Genomic DNA, 21,281 nt, shown 5'->3' with positions numbered 1-21,281 from the left:
TTTCCTCGTTCGTCGGCGTCGTTGGTTACTTTTTTACGAACGATTTTTTTCCCAATCGATCGTTCGTCGTTCGATTGGAACGATAAAAATTGGAAGTGTGTACGCACCTTTGCTATGACTTTGGTTTCAGACTTGGTGTACTGAATAGTATTCTGTCTGATATATTTCAGTTACATTCAGTTAATATAGAGATGCTGAGCTCAACAAGTGATATCAAGGTAGTGTAGGGTATATAACCCTATTGTATGTGTGTGTGTGTGTGTATATATATATATTATATTTCTAATATTTGGGGGGATCCAACCTGAGCTGGGTATAAATAAAGAAAACTGCATTGTCCTATCTCCTACACTAATGCTAAACTACAGTTAACCCAAAAAATCATCCTTTGGTATCTCCTCTCCTAATTTATGGTTTACTCAGTCAAGAGAAAGCAGCAGTTTGTTTCCCCTGCAGCTGCATTCACCTGGCACTGTTTTGCTCTTTAACTGTTTGAAGACCTAACTGGGTTTAGAAAAAGCAATTCTGGTTAGCTATGGAATAGTAGGTGAGCTGTTATTACTATGCTGAAATCTTCATTGCAAGAGAAATTTATTGTTTTCAATTTCATTTGGATTTACCCTTTCTGTGCATGATTTTTATGTGCGTAAAGAGATCTACTTTATATACTTTATATTGTAATGTGTCTCTGGGGTTTGGTAACAAACCTTAATGATGTGAATATTCATTTTCGAAAAACGAATGCAGTAGTTTCAGAAGTTTAGGTAGTTTGAACCATGAACCATGAACCAACTTTCACTAGTTTCAATCTCTGACTATAGCAAGGGAACCTGTTTCGTTTTTTTTATTTTTTATTTTAAAGCAGTGATTCTAAATGTGATGGGACTTTTTTTTACATTCCTTTTTTTCTTTATATATTTGACTGATCTATCACCTGCCATGCACATCTACCATCCTTTTCCATAGGCTGGACAAAGACAGTTGCATGACCCAGCTACTCATTCTCAGGGGGCTATCTGGGAGATGGAACTTCTGAGGCTGGCTGCACTGTCTGGTCATCCAGCCACCACCATTGTTTTTAGTATATTATAAAAGTTTATAAACTGTTTATTATAATATAAAAGGTTCCCTTTGATGAGTGCATTGGTCAGTCTCTTTTCTCACCTCCTTATTTGATGTTGCTACAGCTCAGTTTGACAAATATCCCCGTTGTCACCATTTGCATTGGACACATTTAGTGGAATTACCATTGAAACTTGGTGACACTATCTTGGGCTTGTCCTTCACTGCTGTCGAGTTGCACTGAAACTTTAAAATTGCTCCTTCCTGGTCAGTGGAGGATCAATTTTTAGTCCTGATTACTAGACCATGCCTTTTTATTACCAATCCATAAAGCAATCCTGAGATATGTGGTACAGATCAGCAATGATTTTGTAATTCCTAGCCTGCCCAGGATCAACTTTGGAAATGGGTAAACAGCTGCGTGTCGGTCTAGTACTTTATTTCACGGTTTCCATATTCAGTGAGGTTTGAAATATGTTTCCAGTAAACCTAAATAAGGGATTTTTATGGTTTTCAAACCCATACCTGAAAAGACTCATGCTGCTTTATTTTAGGAACCGCTTCAGATGAGGTTTCACATGTGCCAGTTAGTTTTCTGTGACAGAAAGTGCCCATATGTGTTCCCTTCATACAAGCAAGCACATATGAGTGTGTCCACTGTCATGCCATATATTGGGGACAATTTCCTATATCATACCATATGCATTAGTTGTGATTAGCAGAATTTAATGGATGCACTTTAATGATCATTTTTTTGTGGTATTCTGTTTGTAAAAGTTCCCAAAGATTGTACCCAGGTATTGCTCCAAATATTTGCATGGCAATAATCTCTGTTGTATTGACTAGGACAGTATGAGGAATAAACAATGCATCGGGAGAAAAAATACAAGGTAATAATAATAAAAAAAAAAACAAAACTATTTTATTAGTTGAACTGTATATTTTATGTGACTTTTACCTATGAGATAAAATTTTTGTAGTTAGCTATTCACACCATTTGGTCAGTTAGCCCTAATATTTATTTTGGTTGTGAAAAGGAAGCACTCCAAACTATTTCTTTTTTCTGCTTACTTATTACGCTTATCTGCTGGCTTAGGGTTAGTAATAGTCATGAATCGCTAATAATGGAATATAGGGTAACATATTGTATTGTGATAATGTTTCCATCAAGTATAGAATGAGATATATATTTGATATATGACGAAAGCTGATTTTTATCCCCCTTGATGAATGGTTTGCCTGTGTGCTGCACACACAATACATAATTAAACATGATGGGGAATGGCAGCAGGTGTGGGTTCAGTGTTGCTTTTCACATGGGAGTAATGTGACATTGTATTCCTTGTGGATGTTTGCTGGAGGCATCTTCATCTGTCAAACCTCTTTCCTTTAACATTCTGATCCATACCAGTTTTTTTATGGCCTGCTCTTCTTTCATTGTGTAGTTTATTCCTGGATGTTTAGTGACCAAGCAGTGTGTAAGGCTATGAACAGTGTGTAAGGCTAATTCTCGTCCGATTGTCACTTCAGGGCTAGTATGGGACGGGAATCTGATGTGTACAGTAGCCATCTGAGATTGTTCATGGATTCGTCCTGGCCAATCCATGAACGATGAACAACTGCAATGCAAGTGAAGGGGAGAGAGCACACTGGGGTGCTGCTCACTCCTTCTCCCTTCCCCTCTTCACAGAGCATCTTTCAGCCTTTTGTCATTGGAAAGGATTGTGAAAGATCCTCACCAACAACAAAAGTCTAACATATGTACACAGTCTTAAGATGTAGAATCTTATCATGAAAAATACAAACATAAAGAAACTTTAAAACTGCATCAACCATGTATGAGTGCATAAATTGGCCACGTCCGTCATCCATTATCAAGATTTATTATTGGCAGATTCAGGGTGACTGTTCTGCCCCAGGGCTGTTCCCTGACCATCTGGGATTGGAGAAAAATGGTTAAATATTACCAGTCATTATTCATCCAGAAGACTGGGAACATCTAGTGTTAGGAAATAATTACTGTTAGAGACGGCTCCAATTTTAAAATTAGTATTTTTAACAAGCTTAATTTTAACAATACTTAAATTAGTATTTTTAACAATACTAATTTTAAAATTAGTATTTTTTTTTTTAACTTTTTATTTTTTTTTTTATTTTTTTAACTTTTAATGGTCTATTCAGTTTTGTTAGTAGTGAATTTACAAAAACTGACCCTGCCCATTAATTATATATTGATGGAATTTAGTTGACACTTAGTAATGTTATTTAAATGACATGCATCAAATATGTAAATGCACTGTTAGGCCTGTGTGGGGATGTTTGTTAAAATGAGTGGTCTGGGGATAGGTTCTCTTTTAAACATTGATGGCCACAAGCCAACAGGTGACATTTACATTGCTGTATCCTGAGCAGCTCTGATTCTCTGTATTTAGTGCGCCATCTGCTGTTCATAGGCTAAATTTCACTTCCCACAGGTATTCATTTTACCCCAACATTTTATAAGGAATAAAATCCTTCTACTGCATTGGTCTTAATATGGCAACTCCGCTGTGCTGACTTTTTTGTATGATTGAATGCTGATGTGTAGTGTGAGGCTAGGTTTAGATGTTATCTAAAAGTGTTCCCCTCTATTTCATTTGGGAAAGAGGATAAAGGGCTTGGGTAAAGGTAATTGTATGCCGCAAATTTGCAGATCCATCCCTCTTCCAGGCCAGCAATAAAAGGTGGCTCTGTGCACCTGCCTAATAATAATAAAAGAGAATTTAGATTGAGAGTCTGAGGCCAAGTGTAGGCCTGTGTGCTGGAGAGCCTCCCAAAAATTTAAGGTCAGCTGGGACCATCAGGGCTGGGAAGATTGTGTCAGAGCCAGAATTCTAAGCTTTGCTATTTTTTTTTTTTTTTTTTATATATAGTACTTCTCCGGTGTAATCTGACCACCTGTATTAACCCCTCCTGCCCACCTGTATACACTCTGATGTTTTTTTTGAGACTGTGGTCTCACCAGATAGAAATTGGGAAGGGGGGGGGAATCTTCAATATTGCAGCTAAACGAATGTTTTCATTCATTTGAATGAATGCAAAACTGCATTAACTGGTGTTGTTGGCGGCACATGGAATTTGGCTTTAAGAATATAGAGTTGTTGCTATTATAACTCATTTGTTTTTTCTTTTTCTCCTAGCACTAGAAAGTTTGGGATTTGGTTCCTATATCAGTGAAGTAAAAGAAGTCCTGCAAGAGTGCAAAACCGTAGCATTAAAAAGAAGAAAGGCCAGCTCCCGACTAGAAAACCTTGGCATTCCCGAAGAAGAACTTCTAAGGCAGCAGCAAGAATTGTTTGCAAAAGTAAGCCATCTATGCAAATATGTAATTATATTTTTACAAACATTTTTGATAACAAATTTTGTTTGTACAAGGCAAACCTAAGAAACAATAGTAAATAATGAAATATGCAATAAAAAAATGTACAAGGAGTAAAAGAAAAAAAAAAGAAATCCCCTGGCACTGTTGTATTGTTACAGTCCTAAAAATATCTAGTCTGTCAACTACTGGTAAAAATGACAAGTATATTGCTGCGTAAACACGTTAGCCTTTTGTCATTGAAAAGGATCTTTAACGATCCTTTCCAACGACAAAAGACTGAAAGATGCATGAATGAGCGTTGTACATTCAGCACCATTCTGCTGTATTAGGAGGGGAGGGGGAAGAACGAGCCAGCGGCACCCCGCTGTGCTCTCTCCTCTTCACTACTATTGCAGTCGTTCGTGCATCCTCCAGGAAGGATCCATGAACAACATCAGACGGCTGCTGTACACACATCAAGTTCTCGTCGGACACCAGCCCTGAAACAATAAACAAGACTCATCTGACGTGTGTACGTAGCCTAAGTGATGTAATACAGATGACATTGTAGGCCCCCATGGTAATAAACAGCTGTCTCCAGGTAGTGGGAGGTGGAAAGGAAGGTTTGAAAAGAAGCAGAAGACAAAGATTAAAGAGAACTAACCAAATTAAAAATGAATTTGAGGTTTAACTAATGCAAAGACCAAGGGTCCTATACTGTAGGGGAAGAGGGGTTTGTCGGGCCATTTTTGCATATTAATCTTAAAAAAACCTGGATACCGTAGAACTTTTCCAAATTATCAATAACCTTCCTGACGGTATTCCCGAGTGTGGATCCAGGTGAATTTTCCATACCAAAAGCTGTAACCCCGAGCCACACTCAGGGTGGAAGTGCCCGGAACTTTAAAAGTTCTACCTGTTTCCCACGTTCCAGCAGCATGCTTCAGCGGTGCCTGTGGCGTCCTCCGGCGATGCCCTGTGTCCCGGGCATCTGCTCGCCAATGTGTGTGGCTGGTAGGCAGGACCAGGCGGGAAATTTAGAATTCCAAGTATTTTTATGTTAAAAATACTTAATATTCATACCGCCAGGCAGGTTAAGACTACCTGTTAGGTATTCCATAAGTATGATTTTAGCCACCTGGGCATACAGTTTGTAACGTTGTGGGGGATCAGCCATTAAGTTGGTGTTTGGGCAGTATTTATCCAATGTGACTTTAAGATATCTGTTGGTCATGGCGAAGAATGCCAATGTTAAATGGCAAGAATTCATTCTTCTCCATGCACAAGCTTTTTTTTTTTTTTTTTTTTTTTTTAAACTGCACCTTTTTTTACTACAGCAAGTTTTATGCTGTAGTATTATAGGTGTTTGTTTTATGTATTTCCAAAGAAATATCAATGTAATTTTTACTGTAAAAAGTAAGAAGATACTATGTAATTGACTTGCTGCCCTTAAAATTTCTATGAGATATGGAGGCAGGCGTGTAAAGTGATGGGACTATAGGAATGCCATTATAATGCCAGGAAGGTTGTAAAGCTGCTGCACTTCATACTTTTATCATGATCTTCCTTTTCCTCAATAGGGGTCAGTTAAAACTGTTCATGCTACAATCTGTTTTCTTGCACTTCATTTACCAATGACTATCATTTCTAAAACTGTGTTGAAATTTACTTGCAGGCCAGACAGCAACAGGCAGAATTGGCCCAACAGGAATGGCTACAGATGCAGCAAGCTGCACAGCAGGCACAACTCGCAGCCGCCTCAGCCAGTGCAAGCAATCAGGCAGGCTCCTCACAAGACGAGGAGGAAGATGATATCTGAATCTTCCCGGTTGCGTTTTCTATTCTCCTAAATAATTCTTGCCTGCACAATGAAAACCGTGAGAAAAAAAAGAAGAAAAAAACGCTTACCTGGAAATTTTTTTTATGTGTCTATGGTGGACTGGTCAATTGGTATTCTAGGGATATCTGTAAAGTCTCTGCTCCTATTTGCCCTATACATGTACAAAATCCCTTTTTGAACTGTCAACTCACTTAAGGTTCAGTATCATATCAGTAGAGAATTTTTAATGGTCTTTATGAAATTTTTTATTAGCAATGAGTCATTTACTTGATCAATAATCAGTGTTAAACCAAACTACAACTTTATTAAATAGTTAGATTTATACAGAAGCTCTAAAAGAAAACTATTTGCATTTCCCTTTTAACTAAACTTAAAAACAAAAATCTTAGGCGTTTTCTTTTTTTTTTTTTAATTTTTGGGGAGGGTTGGGGACATTTTTTGATCTGACAGGAATACAGTTTACTTCACTGTATATGGTGAATAATCCTTTTGCTTCTTTGGAATAAGATGAAAGATATGAAAGATCAGTAGTGTTTTGTCTAATGTGCAGTTTGGGTGCAGAGCTGTGTAAGCATATAACATGCCCATGCTGAATCCAGTGCTGAAGTTTTCTGTTCTATGTGTCTTGTTTTAACAGCCCGAACCTGCAGTTTTGTAGTGGAGTACTACATTTTAGGAGGGGAAACAAAAAATGTTGTATGAGGAAGTGTAAATCTTATGGTGTGTGTTTAGGGAATCGGTCCTGAGCAGTTGTAGGGAAATGCATACTTTATGTCCTTGCTGGGGGTTGGCACAGATCATCTTTTAGGATTTGTATTTCCAGTTACCTTTGTTTTTAAAATTTTCATGTCCTTGACTTAATAATTAAGTTCATGTAGTGTCGGTGATTTTCACTGAGGGTTTTCCAAGGTGTTTCTGGGCCAACATCATTGTTACATTTGGCCAGCTTGAGTTTTAATTCCTGTTTTGGGTTGGTGTTTTTGTTAAAAGCTACTCAATGCGCTGCAGATGCTACTCCTTAAGTTGTTCTGTTTTCCCCTTATTCTTGTTTGCTTGGAAAAGAATGTGATTCTTAACCGAGGAAGACATGCACGTTTCTACAAAGAATAGGTGGAAGTACAGTATACATAGTTAACCTGAATCTTCTAGTGGTCTGACTTTTGAATATTATAATTTGTTAGTAACTATACTCTGCACCTAATGCTTTCCGATTTGCACTGTTTATTGAATCCAGCTAATGGTCACAGTGTGACTGATATATACACTGGGTGAAGTAGAGTTATCCATGGAGACTAGGCAGATTCTATCTCAAATTTTGCTGCTGCAGTTTATTACAGAAGCAAAATATTTGACCAACACTCATCTGCCTAACAGAGTTTAGTGACAGCCTTATAATAAATCTTTAGTTAAAACAGGACCTTTACTGTTCTTGATCACTTACTTTGGATGGAGCTTCTGATTCCCAACATTGCCCGAATGCCAATCTATGAACCCCTTTAGATGACATGGCCTGCTGCTGTGAGAATCCATAGCACTGTTTTCGTGCTACACATGTAAGCATTAGAGGGATATTTTTATATTCCAGTGTGGCATAGTGAGTCAGGATGGGAGATGTTTAAGTTTTCACTTTAGTTTTGCATTCTGTAAATAGAAATCTGAACAGCAAACTTGTATCCTTTTTGTTGGAAAAAAAAAACACTCCAGGAATGGGGCAGATGGGCTTCATTCCTCAACTGGAGCACAATCAATGTAAGCCTGCATTGCACTTGCCTCTATACCCCTGATCAAGAATTTCCTGTCTTAAAGTTGCAGAGCACAGGAGTCCCTCTTTAGCTCTGCAGTATAGCTGTCACATTGTTGGGAAACATCCCTTAACTTCATCTGGCTAGATGCAGAGCGGAGCACATCTAGAGGCATCTAGTTAACTTTTTTTTTTAATTGCCACACTGAGCATTTATGTACTTGTCTGTCTGTTGTGAAGGAGTGTATCCTATGTCTCTTCACAGGTCAGCTATAGTAATAGATGTACATGGCATAAGACTCTCAGATGAGTGTGTTTTTTTTTTTTATTGCGAGTTGTGTTAAAACATCAGGGTTGTATTTTGTAGAACCATTCTTGTCGTGGACATTTAATTTTTGCAGCAACATTCTGCCTGTTGCTTGTTTCATAGATGGCACGAAACCAGTGTTAATACACGGAACACCTCAGTATCCTGCCAGTCATCACTTGCCTTTTTCTTTATTGGTTTTATTAAAGGGTTCCTTTTGTTTAAAAGAGAAGCCCAACCTGCTTGAAACTTCACAGAAACCCCTCAACTCTTCGTTTAACTGCAGCTTGCCTTTCCTGTGTATCACCAGTGTATACTGAAAGGTAAATCTTGAATGCACATTTCATTGTAAGGAAAATTATGCAGTCCCCAAAGTAAAGGCTGGAGCACTGTAACACTTGTTCTTTGTTACAGAACAGAGGGATATCGGATGAGTTTCTAGTTATACAGGTAATCTGAAGCTATCCAAAGTTTATACAATGTGTTCTTTTTCAAAGTGAAACCTCTGCATTATGTCAATTTTCTATTTTCTTTAGAGGACAACATAAATTAAGTGCTACCGAAAGGTAAAATTTAGATTATGAATAAATTGAAATAGTTCCCATGCACAAAACCTTTTTTATGCAGAAAATATAATCCCTAGACCAGTGTAACATAATGTGGGCAGAAAAATAGATGTTGCATGATGACTATGTAAAGAAAATTTAAAATCTGTATAATAAGCTGTTTCTAGAGCATGTTTGATAAAAGTGCTGACAGTGGAGTCTTTTTATGTAAATAATGCACAATTTACCTAGTTTTCTTGTTTTGTTTTTGTTTGTTTTTTTCTTTTGGGCAATGTTATATCCATATGTCATTGTTTCATCTCTTGGCTTTTTTTTCTTCTCCAGTCTGAGCAAAACATTTAAAAAAAAAAAGTGCTTAATGCTTCCTCCATGCAACCTGGAAATCCCCGGGATTTTGTGTCATAATTTATATTGGTGCTGCTTAAAGTTTCATGTTTTACCAGCCAAGTCTAATAACTATGAAACAATAGTCTGATCAACTTTGCATTGTTAGGTTTTTTTCTTTTTTTTTCTATTTTAAAGTGAACCTTTTTCTACTGACAGGTTTGTATATTGCAGCAAAAACTTGCAGAAGGGACATGGTGATGTGTGCTTCTATTCAAGTTTCCTACATAGAACACTTATGGGGACTTTAGAGGCCTATCTCAATGGGCTTTGGGGTTGTGCTTATGGCATCAATTTGAGACTCCTCTGAGAAGATGCAAAATTTGACTGCTTTGTTTGACCTTCTCCAGGAGAGTTTTGCATTCTCTTGCAATTATATTGGAAAGCAAAAATTGCCTAACCTCCCTGGCGGTATTCCAGAGTGTGGCTTGGGGTTAATTTTCAGTACCAAAAGCGGTAACCCCGGGCCACACTCGGGGTGGAATTGCAAGGGAGTTTTAAAGCTTACCTGGTCCCCACGGCGTTCTCCCCTGGCAATGCCTGCCCGGCATCTGTGTAGCCTGGCGATGCCTGGCATCTGCGTCCCCGGTGTGTGAACATTGTGGCCCAGGCCGGCCCGGCAGGAAATTTAAAATAAGTATTTTTAAATGTACTGCTTTGATATTTAAAAATACTTATTATTCAGACCAGCAGGGAGGTTAAAGCAAACAAATGCCTGTAACCAGGTCCTCATTTTTTTTTTCTTTTGGTTTCCTAATGGTGCCTTCAGTTACTTCTTACTATTGCTCAGTACAATGTATGTCCCACCAAGCCAACTAAGGAGGAGATTGCAGGGGAGAAAAGTTTGAACTTCCCATGCTGTAATGTCGCTGTTTACATTACATGGCGAGTTCTGGGTTTTTTTCATGGGTCATTCTAGGAAAGTGCAGGCATTTTTGCATGCCTACTTTCAACTTGCTGGCAGTTTACTAATCTTTCAGAATCTAAACTGTTTACCTGTAAATATTGGACCCAACATGATAGGAAATGGAGGCAAGTTGTTATTGATCGCTTAATGCTATTGTAGATGTAAGAAGAATACTATAAATATACGGTATCTGTATAATTCACCAGAATCTAGGTGAGCCCAGAGGTGAAAACAAGCAGGACTGACCTCTACAGAGTTGTCATACTCTTTCAGACAGACATTTGATCCAACTTTTTTTTTTCCTTCCCCAAGACCACAGAATAACAAATACATTTTAAGAAAGATGATGGGGTTTTTTTGTCCATACTTTGAAATGTATATTTTAGTTGCATGCTTTTTACGAGCTCTATGAAAAGGTGAGGCATTCATGTTTTTCTATTGGCATATGTGACATGGGTTAATAACCAAAGATAGTCCTGTCTAGCAGAGCCTAAACAGTTCCATCATGCAGTGTTGATGCTCCTGATATCTGAAACAGACCACCTCTTTCCTTCAAGACTAAAAAATATTTCACAACCTGACTTTCAGTGTGCAGTGTTTTACAAATGTCACTGCCCAATGTTTTGTGATAGTTGGATCCTTGTGTAATTTTTTTTTCCTTTTTTAAAAGTTCTGTACTTTTTGTTTTCCCCCCACATGCTGTATTCTTCAAGCAATAAAATGGTCATGTTTTATAACAGTTTTGTGTTTTTTTTATTAAAAAAAAAAAAAAAAAAGCTGATGCCTACAATTTTTCTAACATACATATATGCCCATCATACAGACTTCAAGTTTTTGCCACTACAAGCTTTGACTGCAATTACACTTTACAATTGTGTTGTTTTTTTCCTGTTTCTGTCTGTCTTTGAGATAGTAAGTGACAGCAATCTTTTATTTGGAGACAACAAAAGTAAGTGAAACTTAAGTTCCAAAGCTAAATTTTTAATGTTAAAAATTTGGCATACAGAAAGCGAGAGAGTCAATGTCCCTTCTGTGGAAAGCATTGTTACCTGCCTGATTACCATTCCAATCACTCCACATTTGCTGAGCTGCGCATGGTTGGCAGGATACCCAGCACATCCCCGGCTTCTCCAGTGGGTGCTGGGACTGAATTAACTCCTGCATGCCTGTGCCAGAGTTATGTTATCCCAGCCTAGTCAATCAAGATGGCTGAAGATTGGAATATGAAAGAGAAGAAGGAAGAGAATGGCTGCATGCCCGATGAAACATGAACAGGCAAGTAACTCCTGGGTTTAGTTCTGCTTTAGGGACATTGGTTTTGTAACCCTTATTCATTGATGTATGTGTCCTTATTGGAGCGAGTTCCATGCACCACCTGGTTGCACAAATAACGAGGGGAAATCCTGAAGGGCTAATAAAACATGTTTCTCCACTCTTAACAAACTAAACAAAACATTTGTTAGTTCAATTTTAAATCTTTTTTTTTTTTTTCTTAAGTGGGAGAAAGTGTCTTCTGTACACAAATGTCATGTTTTGCTTTGATTACTTTAAGATAACTTTTCACGTCTTTCTTCTTAACAAGTTTCCTTTTGTTACCATGGTTAACCAGTAACTTTTATACTTGTTGTATTCACCTCCATATAAGTATTTAATAACTGAAGTTGGAATATCTGTTTTCCAACATATATATTTGTTTACTTGTTCAGGGTCAGAGACTCAAAAGTTTCAAGCCATCTGATAACTGCAGGGCCCAATAAATTAGTATGTCAAGATTCATAGTGTTAGTGGTAGCAGTAACCTACTTACCTCTAGGATAGGTTTCTGTGTACCTTCGTGCAGACAGCCATCTCTTTAAAGTAGTAATCATGGGCACTGCTTTACTTTACTCAATATCACAGTCAATCATTGTCATGCTGAAATCTGGTAACCATAGGCAAAACAAATGTTAATGTAAGTGTCATGTTACAGCCCACACGTTCCATAAGATAAATATATGGTCCTCAAGTGCTGATCTCTGGAATTGCTAGTTGACTAGCAGTGTTGGTCTCCACTACTCACCGTAATTGAAATGGAAAAAGCATGCAGCTAATTTTAGAAAAACTTTTGGTTTGTATATACATATTTCAAGTAAATAACAGTGAGTTGAGGACCCAAAATCAGTATGATGACTAGGGAGCTAGTACTTTTCAGAAGATCCTCAAGTTTCCTAAAATAGTCAGGAGCTTCTCATATCTAAAAAGTGAATGTAAGACATAACAGTTCACTTTTCCTGTGCTCCTTTTTTAAACCCTGGATCCATTTTGTGGACTAGAGTACACCTTTTTTGGCATAATTTAACAAATCCCAATAAGGTCTGTACAGAATTGTTGGTGCAAACTGTTCTCACCCACCCAAGAAAACAGATCAGAACTTAGAGGGATCCTAATCATTGCTTTTTAAACAATGACATGCTTTTTTCAACTATGAAAGCTTGAATTTATGACATGCAGAATTTATAAAGTCCACATTGTCTTCTGAACAGCTCCAGCATTAAGAGCAGATGAAAAAAATAAAAGTGATCTGATTTAGAGGTTGTCAAACATGATGGGGTATTTTAAATAGTAATTATCTGCTCTCCTCTAAATTAATATTTGGAAGAGACCAGATATTAGTAATTCTACAAATATAAGCACTTTACTTTTTCAGACCTTCTTACAGAGTCTTAGAAGGATTTGTCAAAAGTGCACAAAGGCTTCATTTATTCCTCTCTGCCAAGCAGTATTTCTAATGGGGTTATTTTCAAAGTGAAAAAACTGGCTAACTGGATGATAAAGGTATGGGGTAGATTACAAAATACAGTGCTGATGTAGTAGTCCATATCAGTGGTCTCTGAGAAAATTATATATTCCTATATTCTGAAGGACAATTTTCGGCTTTATATTGCACTAAGTTCACAAAGTTTTAGAGATATTTCTCAGATGCTATTTTAAGTAAGGCTACTTACACACGTGCAATGGTTCTCGCCCGATAATCGATTTAGGGCTGATATCTGGCGAGAATCTTGCGTGTGTACATTACTCATCGTTTATCGTCCTAACGACCAGCCTGGCAGGTCCAGACGATGGATGACGAACAATTGTAATGCAACTGAAGGCGGAGAGAGCACAGCAGGTTGAATTTCCCCTCTGGAATAGTTCCACCTACCTGTCTGATTGCTCCATGAAACTTTCAAAAAAACGTTGCACATCCTACCCCCTGCACTTGCCAGGACTGATTGAACTGCCGTAAGCCTGGCCCAGCCAATCAAGAGAATAATGAAGAAGATGACAACACCCTGTGAAGACACATGGAAAGGTGAGTATAGTGGGGGTTAATTCCACTTGAACGTTATCTGCTGCAGTTTCACTTACATGTTTCCTCCATACCCAGGGACTAGACAGTGAAAAGCATCAGATTAAAGAGCTTACATGTCTGTCACTTTGCTGTTGCTTTTCTCGTTGTCAGTATGCTCCTAACACTGCAACACACTTGAATATGTCTTTGGGGTGCAGGCCTAATTAATTCTTATTCAAGTAGTTGGTGCACTGCTTTTACCTAATAAACAAATGTAATTTTGCATAATAATTAAAGAACTGTGTTAAGTTGTGCCTTTAATATTCAACCCTCAAATCCAAGAGGTAACAATCAAGTGAAATGTCTCCAGTATCTATGTATCTAGGAATCCTTAACTCTGATACACCTAACCCTATTTAAGCATTATGATGCAAAGCTGGACATTCTTCTATATAAATCCACTATACCAAAGAAGTCCTTTAGGCGTCCCTATTCTTAAGCATGACTACTGTGAGTATTTTGAAGATGTGTCTCTTTCCCCTGAAGAAGCCTAAAATGCATCTTTTTTTTTTTTTTTAACTCAAACATAGCAAAAGTCACCTTACAATGCCCACACTAATCTAACACATATTTTTTAATGGATGTGTTAGCCTAAACATATGATCCAGAGCCCTAGAATCATCTGCTTTTTATGCTGCACCTACATACTTAAAGTGGATCTATCAACAATTCTTTTTTTACTTTATGTGAAGGGTAAATAACCCTTTTATATAAAGCAGGGCCTATGTATGGTGGCCCTTGCTGATGAATGGCTGCAACAAAGCCACTACTGAAGAAGATCAATTAGAAGAAGAGTATTGCTTGCTCCAAGAAGTGGGTGTTAGACCAATGGAAATTTGCACTTTGGTCTGATGAGTCCAAATTTGAGATGTTTGCTTGCACCTGCCATGCCATGGTGGAATTCAGAAAATATGAGCAGATTTCTACTGGTGTGGTTCTCACCAAGAAGCATGGAGGAGGTGTGATGGTGTAGGGAGGTTTTGCTGTTGACACTGATATATTCAAAATTCAGGGCACACTTAACTAGCATGGTAACCACAGCATTCGGCAAATACATGCTATCCCATCTGGTTTGCACTCAGTGGAACCGTCATTTGTTTTCCAACAGGATGATGACTCCAAACACACCTTCAGGGAATTTATCCAAGAAGAAAGGTGATGAAGTGCTGTGTCAGATGACCTAAACCCAGTAGAGATGGTTTGGGATGAGTTGGATCACAGAGTGAAAGCAAACCATCAGCACCTTTGGGAACTTCTTCAAGATTGTAAGAAAAGCATTTCACATCTCTATGTGGAATTAGAACCTGCTGCTGACCAACTAGCTCTACAGTAACAGGTAATACACAGTGATATTGAAAGTGAGAGCTTTGTGAAGAGTGACATTTGTATTGAACGTATCACTTTTTTGAATGTTTCTTTTCCATTCTCCCTATTCTTAGCCCCTCTCTCTCTCCCTCCCCTCTTCTCCTCTATCTCTCTTTCTCTTCTCCCTCTTCCCCCTCTCACCTTCTGTTTCTCTCTCCTCCTTCTCTCTTCCTCCTTTCCTTCTCATTTTCTCCTTGTCTCCTCTATTTCTCCCCTTTTCATTTCTCTTTTTTTTCTCTCACTAATTTGCTTCTTTTTGATCATGTTTAGTTGACCAATACTATATATTTCCCCAGTGTGCTACCCCCCATACCCTCTGCTATTCACATTATAAAGTGTACCTATATTGACTATTGTAAACTATTGTAAACTGTAAATACTATTGTCTGAAGCCTTGTTATACTTACCATCTGCACCATCCATGTCCCTTGCTGGCTTCACTTGACAACTGGTGGATTGAGTGCTTTAATCTGTGCTCAAAGCTGTCATCTCTTCACAACGTACTTCAGTGCATTCATCTGAAAACTGAGACGAGCTGTTGCTGGACAGCCGATAGAAATTGTCCTCATGATGCAGGAATTATTGTGGCTGCCAAAATAGTACCTTTCTCCTCAGCTGTAAATTAGATAAAAGATTTAGGACTAGGGATTTGGGTAAATTTTTATAACTATTGTTAATAATATTAGGCAGTATTTATATAGCGCCAGCATAGTATGCAGGGCTGTTCTGCGGGTAGCAAATGACACAAGAGGAGGAGAGGACCCTGCTCAGAATAAAATGGACTCTTCAATATTCTAGTTTTTTTATTTAGCATGAAACTGAATATTGCCTCAAACATGGATCTTTTTTTACTTATGTGTTTCTAATCATTTGTTTCTAACACCCTAGTATCACAGCACATTCCACATATTTATTGAATGTACCTCACATTTCAGTGCATTACCCCTCAGACAGATAAATCCTAAAAAGCATTTTCCTATTTTTGCTTTGTTTTTGTTTTTTTGTATATGGTATTTATGTTTGCATTTTGTTAAAAACTAAGAGCTTGTTTAGACCGGAGGTTTTTTCAATTGTTTTTGAGCGGTGTTACCACTCAATAACGCTTGCAAAAAACTGTTAACATTGGACCTAAAAGGTTGATTAATTACCCTTCATTTGCCAGGCAGTAGGAGGCAGCATCATTTCCATGAGTTTTTTGATCCTCAATGCAGCATCCTAGGTGGTTTACTACCTCTGCCGCCTCCATAGACTTTATTAAGAAGAACTATTTTTTGTAGCATCATTTAATTAGTATGATTTGAAAAAGAAAACATTAGGTTACAGAAGGTTTGCTCAACATTTATAGATAGCTCAACTTCTTTTAGTGCCTTTGTGGGATTGTGCCTTCGTCTTTGTGGAATGTCATGTTTGGACATCGTTGGACCCTACAAAGATAAATATTACTAGAAAATGGTGTAATGAAGACATTTATTGTGACAATTGGCTACGCACTTTTAAGTTGCCCTTATTTCTTTAGAAAAGTGCTGGATCAGGCTGCGTGTGATCTCAAATTTGGACATCACTGGAGCTTGCATAGCTAATATTTAGTTAAAAAAGGAAGTAATATTATTATTATTATTATTAATAATAATAATAATAAAAAACAGGATTTATATATATATATATATATATATATATATATATAAGGCCAGCATACAGTATTTTTTCTTAGGACTTGCCTATTAGATCCTATTTTTATCTGTACACATAATTCATTTAGAAACTTGTGAGACCATGTTTGATCTAAGTAAAGAATGTTTAACTTCACTGATGTCAAAGTAAGAAATCCACAGTATACACAGTATTTGAGGTTCTCTATACCAAAAGGCCTCACAGTTATGAGATAAAAAATAGACTATTGCCAAACTCAGCATTCAATATACCTCCAAGTGCTTAAGCCACTTCAGTATAAGCAAAACATACAGTGCTTTGCACTGTTTATAACCAGCTTGCATTAATTTATTCCTGCTTTCATATTTTTGCAACGAATGAAGCAGTTTTCCCAGAAAAGTGATATATGACTCAAGGGATAATTAGCTTAGTAAATGTGAAAATTCCCTTTGTAAAGAATACCTAATCACCAGCAAAAAAAAGTAAAAGTTGTGATTTTTGCTTGCACATATTTAGAATGCTTGAAGTTAGCAGAGTATCACCTTATTCACTAAGTAAAGCTAAGTGAATTATCCCTTGCATAGTCATACTTCATTTTGCTAAATAAGCAGCCTAAAGCCTAATAAACAAAATGTAAAAATGTATAAATTATTTTAAAAAGTGGATCTTTCTTTCGTCATGGAATGTCTGTATAAGAGTCCTGTTTAGAAGACTTATTCCATGTTTGTGCAATAGAAAAAATGAAGTCACTGAATCAGTGGTAAAAGCTGTATGAAATATATGTTTTATGTTTCTCTATATTGTTTAAAATAAAGTAGTTTAAGTTTTTTAACAGCATGAGTTTGCCATTAAAAGACGCTTTCTTTCCAATATTGAAGTCATTGAATCATCATAAAAGTCAAATAACTAGCATTCATGGAAATCCAGACTGCCCCCCTCTATGGAGGATTTGTATGGTCGTATTCAAGACATGTGCCTGATGGAGTACCTCACTGCCCTCCTCCGAAACAGGGTTGCGAAATTTGAACAGATATGGGAAACTTGAGATGCCTACTATACCAGTCTACAGGTTTAATATGTCGCTGGTTCCAGACGCCACTGTGCTTCCTATCCACCTTTGTTTTTATCCCCCACTCCTTCCCCCCCCCCCCTCCTATTCCCCGGCTTAGCTTCGTTTTTTCTTTTTGACTCATTTCTTGTTTACTGTTGTTTATTTATCTGTTGTTTCCGTATTTTCATAGTCTATGGGGTTTGATAGGCCGGTACAGTATGGCCACTGTTTTTACTGTTACTTACGCCAGAGTTTTATGTACCATTATCGGATGTACCTATCACCCTGTATGCAGTGTTTACGAGATGTTTTGCTGTATAAGCCTGGTTGTCTTTGTATGTGAAAATGTTCAATAAAAATTCAGTTTAAAAAAAAAAAAAAATTACTAGCATTCTTACAAAATTAGATCAACATACACATGTGTGTTTGAGTTTATAAAGGTAAACCTGCCATAACTTAAATAAAGCATGTCAGAAGCATGTAAGAAGATCATGTGATATAATATGTACAGTCACGACCCATGTAAGTCTGAAAGCAGTCACCTTTTCACAATGGCTGCTGGTAACCTTTTCACTGTGATAATGGTTTATTTATGTTCTGTCCCAGACTTAAAAATATGAGGCTGCATAATAAAAATCTGCAAACAGACAATGATGCCATGATGTACTCTCTGAGATGAAGTGACAATAAACATTATGTCTTTGTCTAACTGGGACTGTATTTTCTAAAATAATAAAAAAAAAAATTGTTTACGATACACTGTGATTTAATAAAGTAATCCAGTTAAGGTTTACATCTGCTTTATATAATGCCAATAAATGCTGTTTTTTTCCTTACTGTTACCTGCACAATGTACAAATTAGCTACCTGCATAGTAGGGTAAAGTTACTTTTGGAGTGCAGGGAACTTACATGATCTTCCTTCATCTTGTAGCTTTATTTTCACCTTCACCTGGACCTTTCACTAAAAAACAAAGAATTATTTAATAATTTTAAGGCACCCCCACTGCCAAAATATTAACTGAAATTTTAAAAGAATAGAACCCTTACTAACAAATAGTAAAAGTACCTTAGTGTAGACTGTACTGATAACGTCACAAAGCCTTGCAGCAGATTTAATGTACCTGTTTCATACACTACTTATATTGAGAAGTTCACGGTGATTTCTAAATGGTTGAGGATATCAAGTTTCATAATTAGCAATCTGCAAAGATAAAATGCCAATGCCAGACCTGTTATATATATATATATATATATATATATATATATATATACAACATATATTAATTCAGGTCTTCAAGGAACCCCTACTATAATTACTATATCCAAACTTATACTTTTTTCTGTAAATTGTATAGCTTATTCACAAATTATTTTAAAGTAAAAAAAACAGCTGTGTGAAGGCTCAGCCTAAGACATTGCGATCCTTTGTCTATTTCCTGTCCCTGTTTGAGGGAAACAGTAAAAACAGATTGGGGCTGTGTTAGATCAGCTCCTAGAACATGGTCAGCAGACTCCCACATGAAAACAAATTGTCCTCAGGGTAAGTTTTCAATCACTGTCATAGCATTCTATTTATAATGTAGAATGTTGTCCTAAGACATAGCATTAGTACCAGCTACAAGCATAGGAGGACTTCTTCAGTTATAGGTCTGGGATCTTTAACATTTATCACAATGAGTGTCAATTTACAAACATCATATGACTGTTGTGCCATTGGATGATAGCATGCCACAAAATGAAATTTGTCCCCAATTCCTGTACATGAGGAAGAGGGTAGGCTGATTTTTTCTTTACTATGTTATGTGTTCAGCCATAGGTGAGTCTACACTGGAACTGGAAGGAGGGGTGGCACTTGATTATCAGGCAAGACTTTCTAAAATGTTGCTGGATGGGCAATGGGCTCAGAGGGGCAGGCTGGACTTTACTTCTTTTAATTTGACAGTTTAGTGAGCTGTCAGTTACAGCTTAAGGCATTTGTAGAGAGCAGAGGACCATCAGAGTAAACCTCTGGTGGGCCAGTCCAAGCCTGCTCACTTGTCATTAGAAAATTCTCATGTGCTTTAGGTTGCCTATCCCTTGCTTGGACAATACATCAGGCCATAAAAATTCTCCTGGCATAAAAAGTCTTTATATTAAATAACTAGACTGTGTTTCTGTGAGAACTGATTATGAGCACTTGCCATGAATGTTTAAACTTTTCCAAACATACATGACAAACAAAGACACTCTCTGCCGTTTAGTTTGTTGTCAGTCATCATTTAATACAATTGTGCTGAAAAGAGAGTCAATGCATATCAAAGCACATCAAAGCAAATTTAAAGCCATGCTTATTGTGTTTGTAACATGAAGCATGTAATTTTGCCAAAATGGATTACAGAAGGCACAACATCGAACCAACATTATTATAAGGAAGTTTTGACAAAGCTGAGAAAAAAGGGTCAGGAAAAGATGGTCAGAAATGTGGAAAATTGTTTCATGACAATGCTCCTTCTAACAGCACTTTCTGTGAAACAGTTTTTGACCGACAAACACAATATTACGCTGGATTCACCTCCAGCAAAAGCAGCAGCATCCTTTTATGCAGAAGTGATCTTTGTTTATTTTGTTGATATTCTGGTATTAAACTGACTTAAATCATTATTTTATTATCCCTTCAACCTTTTATCATGTACTGGCATGGCTGCTGGAATCTGCTTAGTAGAGCCATGTGTAATGATATTGTCCATGTCAGTGCACAATTGATGACCTTAGTTCTTAAGTTCAGTGAGTAAAATTACCTTTTCTGCAATTAGCATTATGGAATGTTGCATTGGCAGGCACAGGTGGATGGCATCACCGTTGTGGGATTATTGTGGGTTGTGGCAGTTGTAATCTTAATAGGAGTTCATTTGAAAGAATATAATGGGCTACAGATTACTAAGGAAAGCTGATAAATTACACACTATTGATAATAAATGAAATCTGGAGTGCAGGATTGTTTTAATAGTGGGCAATCAACCTGGCCATCCATGATCTTCTTTTTTTTCTCCTGATTTTTGAAGTGTAAAGGTCCGTACACACTTCCAATTTTTATCGTTCAAAACGAACGACGAACGATCGATTGGGCAAAAATCGTTCGTAAAAAAAGTAACCAACGACGCTATAGGATCGTTCGTAGATATCGTGCAGGATCGTTCGTCGTTCGTTTTCCAACGATAATAATTGGAAGTGTGTACGTAGCTTAATCTTCTCTTTCTCTTCCTAAAACATTGGATACTATTAAAATTCTATCTGCTTTTCCCTCCCCCTTCTTTTCTCTAAGACTTCCAACTTTATAATAAATAAAAAAACACCCAAAAGCAGTAGTTGGTGGTTTCCACACATTTATTGCAAGTTGAGGTGTGTTCTGCATCCTCATATTTTACACTTTGTTTCTTGTTTACTTAATCTATTTTAACATTATTTTGTACTGCTTTTTGTTGCTGTATTTTAATTGTAAAATAAATGATAAATGAAAAATTGCTGATATTTTTGAAAAGTGGCTGCTTTTTAGCTGATTGCCCCTTTTATAAATAGGGGGACAGTATGTTTATCCCTGTATAATCAGATCCATAAGACACCATGTTTCCTTATCTAAACTATTTTTTTTTACAAACATCCAACCCATGATCTGGTACACATACAGTACAAATGTTCATTACATGAGTAGCCCTGC

The 21,281-nt window shown here is 37.2% G+C and overlaps 1 protein-coding gene across 1 annotated transcript in view; it reads left to right on the top strand.

Annotated features, from left to right (window-relative positions):
* The window catches only part of DR1 (down-regulator of transcription 1), a 9,477-nt gene extending 2,941 nt beyond the window's left edge, over positions 1 to 6,536 (top strand). The window contains exons 2-3 of the mRNA XM_072419870.1: positions 4,242 to 4,405; positions 6,078 to 6,536. Of these exons, the coding sequence (XP_072275971.1) occupies positions 4,242 to 4,405; positions 6,078 to 6,221 (308 nt within the window). The 3' untranslated portion in view covers positions 6,222 to 6,536. The remainder of the gene's footprint in view (positions 1 to 4,241; positions 4,406 to 6,077) is intronic.
* Positions 6,537 to 21,281: the final 14,745 nt, after the last annotated feature.

This window comes from Pyxicephalus adspersus, chromosome 8 (genome assembly GCF_032062135.1).
Source record: "Pyxicephalus adspersus chromosome 8, UCB_Pads_2.0, whole genome shotgun sequence".
NCBI lineage: Eukaryota > Metazoa > Chordata > Amphibia > Anura > Pyxicephalidae > Pyxicephalus > Pyxicephalus adspersus.
The sequence above is the reverse complement of the archived record's forward strand: the minus strand, read 5'-3'. Positions and strand labels throughout refer to the sequence as shown.